The sequence below is a fragment of the Bolinopsis microptera genome, chromosome 8 (genome assembly GCF_026151205.1).
Source record: "Bolinopsis microptera isolate Bmic1 chromosome 8, MBARI_Bmic_1.0, whole genome shotgun sequence".
In the NCBI taxonomy this organism is placed as follows: Eukaryota; Metazoa; Ctenophora; class Tentaculata; order Lobata; family Bolinopsidae; genus Bolinopsis; species Bolinopsis microptera.
The window spans coordinates 8,137,645-8,153,048 of NC_087079.1; the positions used below are offsets into that span (position 1 = coordinate 8,137,645).

General features: G+C 37.3%; 1 protein-coding gene across 1 annotated transcript in view; it reads left to right on the forward strand.

Moving 5' to 3' along the window:
• The window catches only part of LOC134819956 (kinesin-like protein KIF14), a 33,363-nt gene that overhangs the window by 9,837 nt on the left and 8,122 nt on the right, over window positions 1-15,404 (forward strand). The window contains exons 7-15 of the mRNA XM_063830119.1: window positions 498-622; window positions 831-990; window positions 7,765-7,855; window positions 7,961-8,088; window positions 8,361-8,605; window positions 8,825-8,907; window positions 9,047-9,190; window positions 9,426-9,518; window positions 9,769-9,895. Coding sequence (XP_063686189.1) covers window positions 498-622; window positions 831-990; window positions 7,765-7,855; window positions 7,961-8,088; window positions 8,361-8,605; window positions 8,825-8,907; window positions 9,047-9,190; window positions 9,426-9,518; window positions 9,769-9,895 — 1,196 coding nt within the window. The remainder of the gene's footprint in view (window positions 1-497; window positions 623-830; window positions 991-7,764; window positions 7,856-7,960; window positions 8,089-8,360; window positions 8,606-8,824; window positions 8,908-9,046; window positions 9,191-9,425; window positions 9,519-9,768; window positions 9,896-15,404) is intronic.

A 15,404-nucleotide genomic window follows, 5' to 3' on the forward strand; every position in this document is an offset into this window, starting at 1 on the left:
CGACTAGTGCAAGTGTGCACTGTGCACTTTACGACTAGTGCAAGTGTGCACTGTGCACTTTACGACTAGTGCAAGTGTGCACTGTGCACTGTACGACTATTGTGCTCTGTAGCCGCCTCGTAAGTTGAGGGTGGTGGTAGAGAATGATATTGTAATGTAGGGCGAGTTTGTGTAATTATACCTTATTTGGAAGTTATTTTAGAGGTTTTGATTCAATTCATAGAATCCGCTGTGGTTGTGATGATTCGAGGCTTCGTAGATAGTTTCAGGTAGTGAGTTGATTGAATTTTAGGAAATTGTTGCGAAGTGGGGAAATTGTACACTTTCTGATGTGACTGTTAAGGATTTTAAGTAAGGCAGAAACTTTAGCCACAGGACTTAATCTATCTAAACATTTTAATGATTACGATGTATCTTAAAAATAAAACTCTAAGTTTCCCTGGATCTGTGGTATAACTTACAATTTCGGGACACATTATAAAGGAGCAATGTTTCAGACATGAACGAGCACAGTTCGAGGTCGCACAGCGTGTTTCAGATCACTGTGAACCAATGTAACACTACCACGCAACAGAAACTCTCCTCAAAGCTGTATCTGGTTGATCTGGCTGGCAGTGAAAAGGTTTGATAATCGTTTCGTTGTAAGGAATCTTGGGATCCCAAAATTGTTGATCAATTATAAAGCTCATTCTGATCACCATTTTTATAAAAATGTTGAAAATCTCAAACGATTTGGGTTTACAATTTAACGGGGTAACCATGATTGTAACATGTTAGTATGGATAGTAATTGGTAATTAGTAAAGCACTCTGACTTACACTCCACCCCAGACTTCCAAGACGAACGCACAAGGTATGACCCTAGACGAAGCTAAGAAGATCAACACGTCCCTAATGTGTTTGGGGAAGGTCATTTCAGCTCTGTCGGAGGGACAGGGACATATCCCGTACCGGGACAGCAAACTCACTAGGGTCCTTCAGCACAGCCTTGGTCAGTTTTTAATAACGATCTGTCATCAGTAAAATAGACACTATGATTTTTCACTTCTTGTGGGGTTGTAAGAGGGATAAGTTGAAACGTGATATTGTTACTTCTCCTCGTGAATGTGGGGGTCTAGGTCTCTTCTATACTAACGATTTTATTATAGGTTTAAAAGTGTCACTTATAGGAAAAGTTATCGATCCTAATTTCCAACATGCCTGGAAAAATATTATCATCAATCAGCTTTTACACCCAAATATACCAACTGTGTGTATAAAAAACTGTCTCACATTAAAGAATACTGGTTTTACCTTTAACCTACTTCGCCATTATAAGCTTTGGAAGTCTATTTCTTCACAGTCAAGTAAGAGTACAGTCAACCACTGTGTGTGGGGAAGCGACGTAATAACGGACATTGGCTCCAAGCTCTGGAACGATATTCTTATTGATAGAAATATCATCTATCTTTCTGATTTCGTTTCAGAGGAAGGTAACCTCTTAAGTTTCCAGCAATTTCTGAGAAAGTGGGGCCAAACAAGTAGTATAATCTCTTCGACTCAATATGCGAGTATAAAATTGGGAATACGTCGATTTAATAATACCGATACGTTTACAAGTAACATTACATTTATCGATACCCAACTTTCACTTCGCTTTTGGAGAGGTAGGAATACCCCCAACTCTAGAGATACTCCTCTCACTATCAAAGGTAGAAACATTCGAGATACCATGTCTAAGCGTTTAGATCCCAGCACCCTTCCTCCAATGAGGAACTGGAGTGCTAACCTCTCCTTAACGGATATTGATTGGATTAGTATTTTTACGGATATTTTTACTTCTTTCTCAAATAACTTCAAACTTATTCAGTACCAATATAAGCTCCTTCACCGGATTAGTACTTGTCGGTACATGAGATATAAAATGAAGATTGAAAAAGATAGTCCAAATTGCTCGTTATGTAATCACAACCTCGAAACTATCTCTCACATATTTATTGACTGTCCAGCCACAAGCTCTTTCCTACAGGGAGTAAATCTGTTTATTAGATCGAATATTGACGCAAATTATGACGACCCATAATCCATATCGTCACTATTTGATTTGCTTAAATCACAGAGATAAAAGTGTTAACTTCATAAATTCGGTTTGCTGTTGGTTTATTGGAAGGAGTTTCCAGAACAAGGAACCCCTATTCTGGGAGCGATATCTTAAACATCTTAAGCTTTTCTTATTAGGTGAAAAACCGGATATTATACGGTGCCTTAAAGACGTTATACCTTGATGACCATTTTATACCCAAAGTTCTGGTTCCACTATACACTCTTGTTTATTTATTTTCTCGAAAATTCAGCCGTGCCTTACCTTTACCCTTTATTTCACAAGTTGTAGCTAGTGGAGTTATCTCCACTACTAGTATTGATATAGACTCACATTTAAAACCAGTAGTATCTCTCCTTTTTCTCTCCATCTTATGTGCAATTTATTACTCTATATCCACTGACTTTATTCGACGTATTATCTAAAAGAATAAAAAAAATTGTGTGCGTGTGTTTTTATATTTATTTTGCTACGGCGCATGTGAAACCCCAGGGCATCCAGCACCGGAGAAGCTGAAATGACACTCTCTGAACCCTTGGTGCCGCTCAGATTTTGCCTCTTGGCTGGTAAGCCGAGTCATGATCGATTAACTCAGCTTCTTCGGTACAACACAGACCGGAGGGTACTATTAGCCGCTTTGCCGGTGGTATCCTCCTGGTGTCCTGGGGTTTGGCAGGTTCCTCATTTAAAAAAAAAAAAAAAAAAAAACGATCTGTCAGATTTTTTTTAAATTATTAAAAACATATATGGGCAATTCTCATAAAAAGCGTCATTTACTCCCTCGAATTTTCAATCTCATATCATTTCATTTCAGTAAATAACAAAACGTTGATTCAAGCACCAATTGACTGATAAACGTTTGAAATCTACTGTGTCATCATATCACTTTTAACATGAATAACTTAAAAACTGATTATCAATTTAGATAATTAATTAAAAAACAGGCTTTTTTCAGAGGTGTCAGCACTTTTTCCTGTCCGTGACGCCTGAAAATGAGTCACGGACGTGACAATGTCTTATTCTGTCACGTCTGTGATGCATCACGGGCGTGACTATGGCTTATTTTGTCGTGTCTGTGACACTTTTTTTAGAGTTTCTAATTGAATTCAAGCATTAGAACTTCCTTGATACCTCAATTAGAGTGTTCCAATTGATTCTATCAGGTATACTAAAACCTCAATAATCATTTGGGAATACAAATTCAAAGATTCAGAACCCCTAAAGTGGCAAGTCACAAAGTGCTATGATAACACAATATCTATGGTACAAAAGTGCAAAAAGCTTTTAAAGCGAGGAACAAAACATAGAAACATGGAATTTAACCGGATAGGAAATGGAATTATCACATCTATGTACAATGTAACAACTATAACACTCATTTGTGGAATGTAGGAGGGAGGTGAATGGTGTTCAAGGTTGCCAAAATCGATTAAATTTTGTGTTCAAAGTTACCTAGTGCCGTTAAAAGTTACCCCAGGCTGTTCCAAGTTACCCCAGGCTGTTCCAAGTTACCCCATGTTCCAAGTTACCCCATCCTACCCTACTGTGTACGTGAAAAGTATTTATCAGTATGTATCACATACATAAATTACATACAGTTTTTAGATTTCAGCTACTCTAAAAGTGCATACAGACGGGACAAAATAAGAATTGTCCTGTCCGTGATGCATTACGGACGTGACTATTCTTATCCTGTCCTGTCCGTGACAAGTCACGGACGTGACTATTCTTATTTTGTCCTGTCCGTGACCAGTCACGGACGTGACTATTCTTATTTTGTCCTGTCCGTAACCCGTCACGGACGTGACAAAAACGTCACGGACGGACACCCAATGTAAACAAATTAAGAGAAGATATATTCACGTACTCGAAGTATGATGTCCTTTGTTTTAACGAGACTAATCTCTTGCAGGATAAGCTTCCTAATGGTATTAATGACCTAGTGCTTGAGGGATTTTATGAACCACTGTTACGAGATCCAATACGTAGTTCTGGTCGTGGTGGGGGTTTAGCAATTTATATCAATACGCGCGTATGCGAGTCTGAAAATATTGAAAAATTCTTTCCCCAAAACTTTGATGTGACAGACAAGAGTGGTGAATTCATGTTGGTAAAACTCCATAACTGCAAAGGCTTTAACAAAACAAAGATAATCGTCAATATATATCGGTCACCAGCATCAAAAAATCCTGATAATTTTAACAAACTCATTGACTCCCTATTACACGGCATGGAAAGGCACTCGAGAAAACATACTATATTAGTCGGTGACTTCAATGTAGATCTTACACATTATGATACTGACAAACACTGTCAAAATTTGATTGAAACTATGACCAAATACGGTTTCTTTCAGCTAGTCTCACGTCCCACACGTATCACTGATCACAGTGCCACTCTTATAGATCATGTTTACAGCAATAATGTACAACACACACACAGCTGCAATGTTCTTACTGTTGACCTGTCTGATCATCTAGCCACTCTTGTTACTATCTCACTTGGGCAATACAGCCACATTGCAGGGAGCAGAAACAAACGACACAGAGTCGACCATGGAATGAATGTTGAAAAACGTATGTTTAACGAGTCGAACAACCTTAAATTTATAGAATTAATTGGATCCGAAATGTGGGAGGAAGTCACACGTGAAAATTGTGCTGATGAACAATATAACAAATTTATTGAAATATACGGTCAGCATTATGATGAGGCATACCCAGTGAAAACCAATCATGTGCGCCGCAAATGTGAAAGGCAGGACCCCAAACCTTTTATGCTACCCTGGCTTGAAATTGCATGTGCTCGTAAAAACAAATTATTCCATGCCAAAATAGTGGACCCAACGGAGGAAAACTACAAGGCTTACAAAAAGCATAAGGCATTCTGCGACAAGCACGTCAATAAGGCAAAAGACAAATACTACAAAACACAATTTGATAAGTATAAAGATTGTTCAAAGAAACAATGGCAGCTGATCAACACTCTACTTGGCAGAAAATCTAAATCTCATAACAAAATTAAACTCCAAAACGCCGACGGAAATATCATAAATAGTGACAGTGATGTAGCTGAGCACTTTAACTCTTACTTCTCCAACATTGCCACAAAAATCAAAGATGCGATCAGCGCGCGTACTGTATTCGATCCAGGGGGTTTTAAACATTACCTTAGCAGCCCAGCTTCGCAGTCTATGTTCGTAAGACCAACTACCGAAAGTGAAGTTGAACAAATTATTAGCAAGCTTAAGAATAAATCCACTCAAGACACTAAAATTGAACCCCTAAAAATGGTAAAAGACTGCCCCTCCTTCTGTAAAGTCTTGTCCATAATCATTAACACATCATTTAGTCAAGGTATCTTCCCATCATCTCTCAAAATAGCTAAAGTTATACCAATTCACAAAGGAGGCAGCAAATCCGACGCCACTAACTATCGACCCATATCTTTGCTGTGCACCTTTTCCAAATTGTATGAAAAACTTATGCATAATAGAGTAATGGACTTCCTTGACAAGAAAGGCTCGCTCTTTGAAGGGCAATATGGCTTCCGGCCAGGCCGATCCTGTGAGCATGCTCTTTTGGATGCTCAACACACGATTCTGAATTCCCTTGCCAAAAAGGAAGTTGCTCTATTACTCCTAGTCGACTTTAGTAAAGCTTTTGACGTTTTGTCTCATGATGTATTGATTGACAAACTCCAGCACTATGGAATCCGTGGGCAAGCTTTGCAATGGTTTAAATCCTACCTGAGCACACGTCAGCAATATGTATGTTTGAATGGTATTAAATCAGCTCTTAAACCTATTACATACGGAGTTCCACAGGGCAGTATTATGGGACCTTTGTTATTCCTAATCTACATCAATGATATGCCAAATATCAACAGTATGATAAAGTTTATACTCTACGCTGATGATGCAAACATCATAATAAAAGGCAAAAATGCAAACGATGTTATACAAAAATTCAACCAATTCTCCCACGAGTTTGTACGCTGGGTTGACTGTAATGGACTTGCACTTAATCTAAAAAAGACCTGCTATATGCTTTTCGGTGTTAGAAATACTGATAATACTCCAAATATTCATATTGCAGACACACAATTAGAACGTAAAAGGGAAGCACGGTTCCTTGGCGTTATAATGGATGATAAACTAACATGGTCTAAGCATATAGCAGCTGTTAGATCAAAAATGATGCGGTATGTAGGAATTATGTATAAAATAAAACGTCACCTATCGATTCAAATAAGGCTACAGATATATCAAAGTTTTGTTCAATCGCATTTAAACTTCTGTTCAATTGTATGGGGGTTTGCAGCAAAAAATCACATTGAATCACTCTTCTCACGACAAAAACAGGGTATCAGGGCAGTAATGCCAGGTCACATTAATTACTTTTACAAAGACGGTCGACTGCCAGAACACACAAAACAATTTTTCAATAACAATGGTATACTCACGGTGCACAGTGTTATTGTAAAAAACACACTAATTCTCATGCACCGAATCAAACATTTCCGCAGCTCAGTCCCTCAACAAATCTGTATGACTATCCCAGAAAATGCACCCACTGCAAACTCAGATCACGTGACTGCAGCATCCTGGTTAGCCGAGTACAACACCACACATTTCAGATCTTCGATGTTCTTCAAAGGACCTTTACTCTCAATTTATGCTGTAAATGCAAATGTAAGCACCCTACCAACACTTTTTTCCATAAACCTTTTTAAATCGGCTACAAAACGCATGCTCTTGAACCTGCAGAGTGAAAATGACGATGACACGTGGCCCAGTTTCTTATTACATAATATTCCAGGTCTAAGAAGGTCACAACGTGTCTGAAAGTTACTGGACACAACGGTCATTATATCAGTTTAGTGAATTAGTTAATTAGTTAATTAGTAAATCAGTTATTAGTCATATGGTTATTATTAAGTACTATATATTATATAATATTACAAAAATAAACTATGAATATATATTTGCACACAAAAAAACCAGAACAAACTGATCACAGACTAGCGGCAACTAATATTAATGGATAAGCCACACATCCTAAATTCCAGGTCCATATTTACACTGCCACATTCCCCACTATCACTATTTTCCTATCAGCACAAACCGTAATTAATTTATTTCAACAATCACAAACACTACATATCCAAACTAATGGCATGGCATAGCATTATCTACGATATCCTAAATCAGTCCCTAACAAACTTAGCGCGAGTCTGAAAGGCTGTTGGAAGCACAGAGTGCTCCATATTTTGTTTTTATCAATAAACTTTTTTTTTCATTTTCTTTTTTAATAAATTTATTAACTGCGTGCAAATTTGTGTTTCAGATTTGATCTATTTATGATATATATTTATGATTATGTAATAAAGTTATTAATATTATATTCGTAAACATTGGCTGGCTTACAAACCAGTCCCCAAACAAACAAACACTGATTGGTCAATTTAGCAGCTAAAAAGTCTGCAAACTGCTGACACTACAATGGTGTCCAATAGAGATCTTTATAAGCTAACGCATGATATAACTTTTATAGAAATTGGAGGAAAAAATTTCTATTAGTGACTTGTGACGCTTTTTATGAGAATTGCCCATATGCCAGTTGAGCAGAGGGTGTGGTCGTCAGGTAACAGGTTAAGTTATGTTAATGTGAATTTAAATTTCAGGTGGTAATTCCAGAACTACAATAGTAATCTGTATGTCAATGGATGCTACCAATGAGAGCGAAACTAAGTCTACTCTTGCTTTTGGGACTCGGTAAGTGCAATTAACCAATAATACTCACAACTTTTTGCTCAAACTTTAAACTGCGAATTTTAAACGTATATCCCCACTTTTTTAAATAACGACCATTTGTTTTAGAGCGAAGAAGATCAAGAACGTGGTAACACCCAACATAGAGCTGTCACACGACGAGCTGAAGAAGAGATACGACAGAATCAAGCACATGTACGAGAAATGTAACTCAGAGTTACTACGGTGGAGAAGCGGTTAGTTTACTTACCTCACTACTTACCTTTACTTACCTCCTACTTACCTCACTACTTACCTTTACTTACCTCCTACTACTATTACTGATAAATGACAAGTCTAGACGAAAGCTGGCTGATGATATTATACATTTATCTGACCCATCTGGTGCTCTTATTAGTTTTTGGCGACTCCACAAAAGCTTTGTTAAGAGTTAATAAGAGAAAGAATTCCTTATATAATATAAAGAATTCTAGGAAGTGAATGAAATTTTATATTTCGCATCCCTCAGGTGAATCAGTTAACGAAGAAGACCGAGTAGAGCTAATGACCAGTATGACTGATATAACTATGAGTAGCTACCCTCCCACTCAGCCCACGTGCACGTGCACGAGCGCGCCGACTGTGATCCCAGTGTGCACGTGCACAAACATAGTTCCCGTAATCAGGGCTGGTACACAGCACAGAGCACCTTGTCTGGTTAATCTGAATGAGGACCCCCAGGAGGGGGAGTATCTGTCCATTGACATTCCAGAGGTGCGTGACACGTGACATTGAATACTTTATTTAGAAATAAGTTGGAAAACTTAACTTGTGGGATGATTGTTTATCAGTCCATAAATTTGCAAACTAATTTTACTTATTAACTGATCTATATAATCTATATGTTATTGATTAATAGTGAACGATTGTTATCGATAGTTGACAATTGCTAATGGTGGCTGTCATTGATAATATTAATTTAATTGTTTTCAGGGTATGCTCCTGGTAGGAAGTTCCCAAGTCCCAGACACTGTCGACATTTATCTGTCCGACGTTCTTATACACCCAATCCACTGGTAAGCTTCTTCCTCTAAAACGAGTCAACTCGATTTTCTATAGCAAAACTAAGGAATTAGCTTGTTTTTTCTTATGTAGCGATAATATATTGACTCGGCTACAGCAACTGTTTTGAAATTCATTTTTATTTTTCCACAGCAAGCTAGAAAACTGCGAAGGGAGAGTTTTCTTGAAACAGTGGGAATCAGAGGCGACTGTCTTTGTCAACGGGCAGCTTTTGATCGGTGAAATTACCTTGAACCACGGAGACAGGGTTATCTTCGGAGGTGGCCACTATTTCAGGTTCATTTGATCACAGTTTCCCGTATTTATAGTTAAGTAATTATAAACCCGGAAATCTTCATAATAACTGCTAATTATACTTATAATCTAGCTATAAAAATGAAATAGATATAAGATTATCGATTAAGATTATCAACACTTAACAAAAACGGCACTATAACATGCTATTTTTTAAACATAGCTGCATAATGAGAGTGCTAATATTCAATGTTTCAACATTTTTAATTACGAACAGGTTCACAGCACCTGGTGGGACTGTTGTTTTACCGGAAAATAAACTACGGAACGTGGCAGACTACGAGTTTGCTAAAACAGAACTCATCAACTCGTGAGTTGGTTCATTTTTGATCCAAATCACAGTTTTTAAAGATCATCCCAGAAATCCAGCAATTTCTATAACGAAACGAAACGAAACATAGTATTTACTACCGCGCTTCTATGCGGCAAAGATATTGTATACAATATAACTAAATAGCTTACACAATAAAGTGCCCAAGTCTGAACGGCTCTCCTAAAAAACTTTCCTCTTCGGAACAAAAAGTTAAAAACAAACACGGATTTAAACAATAAAATTTCAGAGTAAATAACCAGAAGCACATGAAGCTGATGACAGAGAACGAATCACTGAGCAGAGAGTTGGATAAAGCCAGGAATAAGATATCGGAGATGACTTGTGAACTGGAGGCTGGGCAGGCCATCATTGAGGTACGGATTTAGTTTAATTTAAATGAATAAATAGATAAATCATTTTTTTACAGCGCAATTATATTTGATTAAAGAGAATGATTTCGCCTCTCATTTTAAAATTTCGCACTTTTTTTGTTATTCGTTGACGTTTTTAACGTTATACTCGCCCGCTCAAACTCAAATCGATAGTGTTTGTTCAATAAGATATCTGAGTTAATTCAAGTTCTGATCATCTCAGATGACAGATCTGACTGTGTTCTCAGACTTGCCCATGCAATATGTTTTCTAAATGCTTTATCATATTGCTCATTGTTACCATTATTATACTGCATTGTGATTTGTGAATGAATTGTCTATGAGTCCAAGTTTGGAATGGGTGAGATCACGTGTTTTTCTAGTCCAAAGCCGAAGTGATATCACGTGATACGTACCTATTCCTTGAGGGACCGTTCTTTCCACATAATTATTATCTCCCCAAACCATCCCTGTATCTCCTGATTCTAAGAAAAGTAGATGTGTCCCTGTGTTGTACTCCACTCCTGAAATATCCCTGGCTATTTCACTTACTTTTTATATCAGAATTTATTAGACCAAGATCGTAAATTGAAATAATTTTACCGCCAGCGTAATTTTAAATCCTATGTTTACGCAAGTAGCAATATTTAGCATTCGAACTCGCTCAGCTCAAGTTTACCTTTTCTGTTGATGGGAAGGTCGCCGTCTGATATGAGTTTATCATCAAGGTGCACAATGTAAAATTGCTGTCCTGAAAATAGTTTTCAGGAAACTTTCTAAACTTTTTACCAAGAATTGTTGCTTAAAGAATAGAGAGGGTTTCAACGGTAAAAATCACAGGATTAGAAAGAATCGACTGTCCAAGTTTAAATATAGAACCAAGCCGAAAATATTCACTAACGTCAATAAGTCAAAGTTTGAATTTTACCTATTTCCACCTTGAGCGAGAAGGTAACATTGGATTTTATATAAAGTGGGAACTTTAACTCCGCTCCCCACACTTTATTTCTCATTGTATTAAGGATCAAGTTATTTTCGTGAAACCTTAAGCCGTAGTTAAACACTGCGTTTCTCCGATCCTTTTTTAACACCTGTTTTGTAGGGACTTTGGATAAAACAGGTGAACATGCAAAAAATCAATATAATCGAAAAGAGAAGTATTTGATAAATTTGTAAAATCCATATATTCGACGAATTGCCCAATCCAGGAAATAAAACCAAATTTCTAAATCACTTAAAAATTCGACCATGAATTTAATCAACTAATTTTTGGATCCTTTGAAATAGAAACCTCCCAAACCTGAAAGTTGTTCTTATTCGTCAACTTCTTGTGGGGATCTAAGTTTCTTCCTGAAATTACTATCACGTCTCCAATTTGAAGAGACTGTGAAAGTAATATCGGGTTACCGTATCCAGGAAAATCAAAATTCGTTCTCTTTCGGGCCTCCCATCCTAGTGTGGGAAATTAGCTATTGTTATCTCTTTTAACAAAGAGTCTGGTTAAATATCCTACAGGGATGAGAAGACTGGACCAGGGTTATTTTTGGTAGAGTTGAGTAATTACTAATTAAATTAAATGACATTTTACATCCCTAAATATCTAATCATGGTCGAACACAGAAATTGTAGCCATTTATCCTGGAAACTACTTAAGACTTACCAGGAATAGAAATAGCGAGAACAGTGAAGATAACATTAACCATGCAGATAAAACTCGGCCATGACGGCATGACATTTCACTATTTCAGTCCTGAGAAATAATTATTAATCAAACACAACGCACAGTTACTACGGGCATAATATCTAAAAGGTTCTGGAAAATTTATTTTAAATGAACGCGGAAATGTAGTTTGAACTTTAAGATAACTAATACCACACTTTATGTTAATGGTCGCGAGACAAGAGACAAGAAAGCGTGTTTGGAAAGAACGTGAGCTGTTGCTCAAATTGTACGTGACCTCGTGCTAATAGTGTGGCCCTCGCACCAAGGTATCAAGGTGAAACGTGCTAAAGGCACTCAAGGGGAGCAACATGGTGCGTTAAATCACAATTACATGAACGGATCAGTTGTACGTACGCTGGTCGCTGCCACAACCCAGACGTTGCTACTAAACCCAGGTTACTTTGTTACTTATGCCTAATTACCGGGGTGATTAGTTTTTTGGACTTTATGTCCTTGAAACCAGAATTTAGTCTGTTCGTTCCTGTAATCTGGCGATGGGTGCGTTGCTACTTGCTGTTACCTATATTTCCAAGTACCGCTTATAGCATGGTGTAATAGACTTATAAGAAGCTTCAAAACCTTATAAACCCTTTCAATTAGGGTAAAGATTGAAATTAGCGCAATATGGGTCAACATTTTTGTTTCTAAATCTTAGCATTCGATCGAAATAAGACCATCTTTCCAACGTTAAATGAAAAATCGAAGGGTGATTTATCAGCAAAATATAAATTAAGTAAAAACTAACGTGCAATAAGTAGATACTAGATATTGATATGGGAACGTGAATTTGAATAATAGGTACAACCATATAACATAAATGCGGATTCCAGAGTAAAGTAAAAAGGTTAGGTCAATGAGTGGCATAGACTTCATAATACGCATACGTTCTTAATGTTAACCATCATAGGAGAGAATATAGTATAAGAGGCAGGTGTTGAATCATAGGCACTAATGCACCGGTACAGAATTACCAGGCCTTCGTGGTGTCTGACATGCATTATTCTTCTTTGGCCAAATGTCGCGGCTTAGTCAATCAATACAATGGCAGATGTTGTTTAATAATTCAACAGGTATATCTGGTTCTTCATAGTATAATATTATTATATAATATATAATTTATGAATGTAAATTGCAAATACAGTTAAAGCAGTAAGATAAGGGAAGAGAAGTAAAACACGCATCATTGATGCAGCCGGCAGCTGCCCATGTTAAACATGTTGAACATGTTGAACATTGAATTATGCTCCTTCTATCCGTCGAATAGACGTCCACTGTGTGCCACACCTAAACAATTCGCTATTGTATAGACTATACAATAGACTATTGTATAGTCTATACAATAGACTATTGTATATACTACAGCTTTAAGGGATCTTAAAGTAAAGGAAAACACTTTAGCACTGAATTATGCTCCTTCTATCCGTAGAGTAGACGTCAACTGTTAAAACGACTGTTTTTATCATAATTATGTCTTTAGTCGTGCCACATCTAAACCATTCGCTAGAATTTTAAGGGATCACACATAAATAAAGGAAAACACCTTAAAAACTTATTTATAGATATAAAGGAAATTTACATTTTCCAGGGTTTTTTCCGGACCTAATTTTTAAACCAAACCAATTGATAAAGAGACTTCAAAGGGTTCAAACCCTGAATTCCCTATTACAATACTTATGAAACCCTCCGCGTCCGTGCTAAAATTTAAGCATAATAAAACCATTCTTTCCTGAGATCTTCATAACATCTTCATTCTTCATTGAATGACTGGTGCCTGAGGTCGTGGTTCCCTGAGGCGGCCAGAATACACTATGGCTTTGGTCCCGACCTCATCAGTGATTAAAATCTGGGGCAAGATGATATTCAATCTGGCATCAGTGATTCCTGACAATTGACGAAGATTCTTTAGGAAAGTAGGAAGATTCGGATTCACTAATTCGGAGTAATACATGTTTGGTATTAAACATGATTTTGACGACACACATAACATTAACATTAACATACTTACGGAAAATACATTATGTTGTAGCACTTCTCTGTGCCGTTTCAATTAGTGATTGAATATGCATAGCTCTACTTTCGATAGCACTGGTTAATTTACGCTTTCCTCTATATAATTATTGATCCTATTCTTACATGAGCTTCTGGCTGATGTGACTGTGTGAGCAGCAACACCAGCTTTTTAACCGGCTACTCTTTTTCTTTCTGTCGGACTGTTTTGAATTTCTTGAAAACCTCGTCTTAAACCACTTAAATATGGTGTTACACGTGGCTTGACCACGCGTTACCATGGCGTTACCACGTGACTAACCACACGTGACCTTTTTAATTGAGTAATGGGCTCTGGCTATATTGGTGGTGCCGGAGACTTCCATTATTAGACACACATTATTATTTGCACCTTCACGGTTAATTTCACCGCACGATATAATTGAAATTGTCGTGCTGATGCTGTTTGAAAGTTTACCATTTAATGAGTTTGTAAGCGGTAGGCTGGTAGTTGGCTTTTTTTAATTGATTATAAGCTATAAAATACCTGAATTATGAGTCATATCTTTTCCTGCGTTATTATAATGTCCGTATATTAATAAATGCGTAATAATAATGCCAGCATTGAATAATTTTTCTCATCGATTTGTTGCTTATATCAATTCAAAATCAATTTTTCCGACATTTTCCAAAAATCTGTAAAACATGGTTTTCTTTGAATTTGATAATTCTAATCAGTCGTCAGTCAATGAACTTAATTTTGCGAACTAATGATTAACTATCGGTTTTGACTACCTTTAATTTAAAGAAAAATCCGAAATTTCCACGGCTTTCAACTTGTTGCTAAAACAGGGCCTTGGTTAACATGAGATGAGAATATGGCTGGAGAACTAAACATCAGGGAAATGTTAAACAAGTTTCCATACTTCTACGTTCTTCTCGTACTTTCTTTCATCGTCATCTTCCTGGCTTGTTCCTGTTGGAGTTGGAACATATTGAGGAAACGTATGATTCTGCTACCTCCATCTAAATATATCAACCCTTCTTATGATTCTCATTTCTCTTCAAGTAAGATATGCAGTCAAGAAGTAGAACATTCAATTCATAGTTTCAAAATTCAGGCGAATACCAGCGCTTTATTGTTTGTCAAAAGCACTTATAGCTTTCATGTTTAATTAATTATATTAAGAGTCTTCCTTGTCAGTAAGAAACTGTTGAATCCCACAACATTTGCCGTTAGTGGTTAACGGCCTGCAGAACTTTGTCCATTTTTAGACAAAATCCAAAACTCACTAGAAGATTTTCAGGATCTTATAACTGCTAATCTCAGTTAATCTTCTGAGCGTAGAACTACTTCAGTCCACTTTTCATTCTTCCAAAATCATAACGTGAACTTCATTATATCATAGGATGTGAACACACAAAATACTAAATATTAGAGATATACTTGAAAACCAAATAAGCTTAAATATATGACACTCTAACCCGCTCCTAACCCTCTCACCCACTCCTAACCCTCTAACCCGCTCCTAACCCTCTAACCCGCTCCTAACCCTCTCACCCGCTCCTAACCCTCTAACCCGCTCCTAACCCTCTAACCCGCTCCTAACCCTCTCACCTGCTCCTAACCCTCTAACCTGCTTCTAACCCTCTAACCCGCTCCTAACCCTCTCACCCGCTCCTAACCCTCTAACCTGCTCCTAACCCTCTAACCCGCTCCTAACCCTCTAACCTGCTCCTAATCCTCTAACCCGCTCCTAACCCTCTCACCTGCTCCTAACCCTCTAACCCGCTCCTAACCCT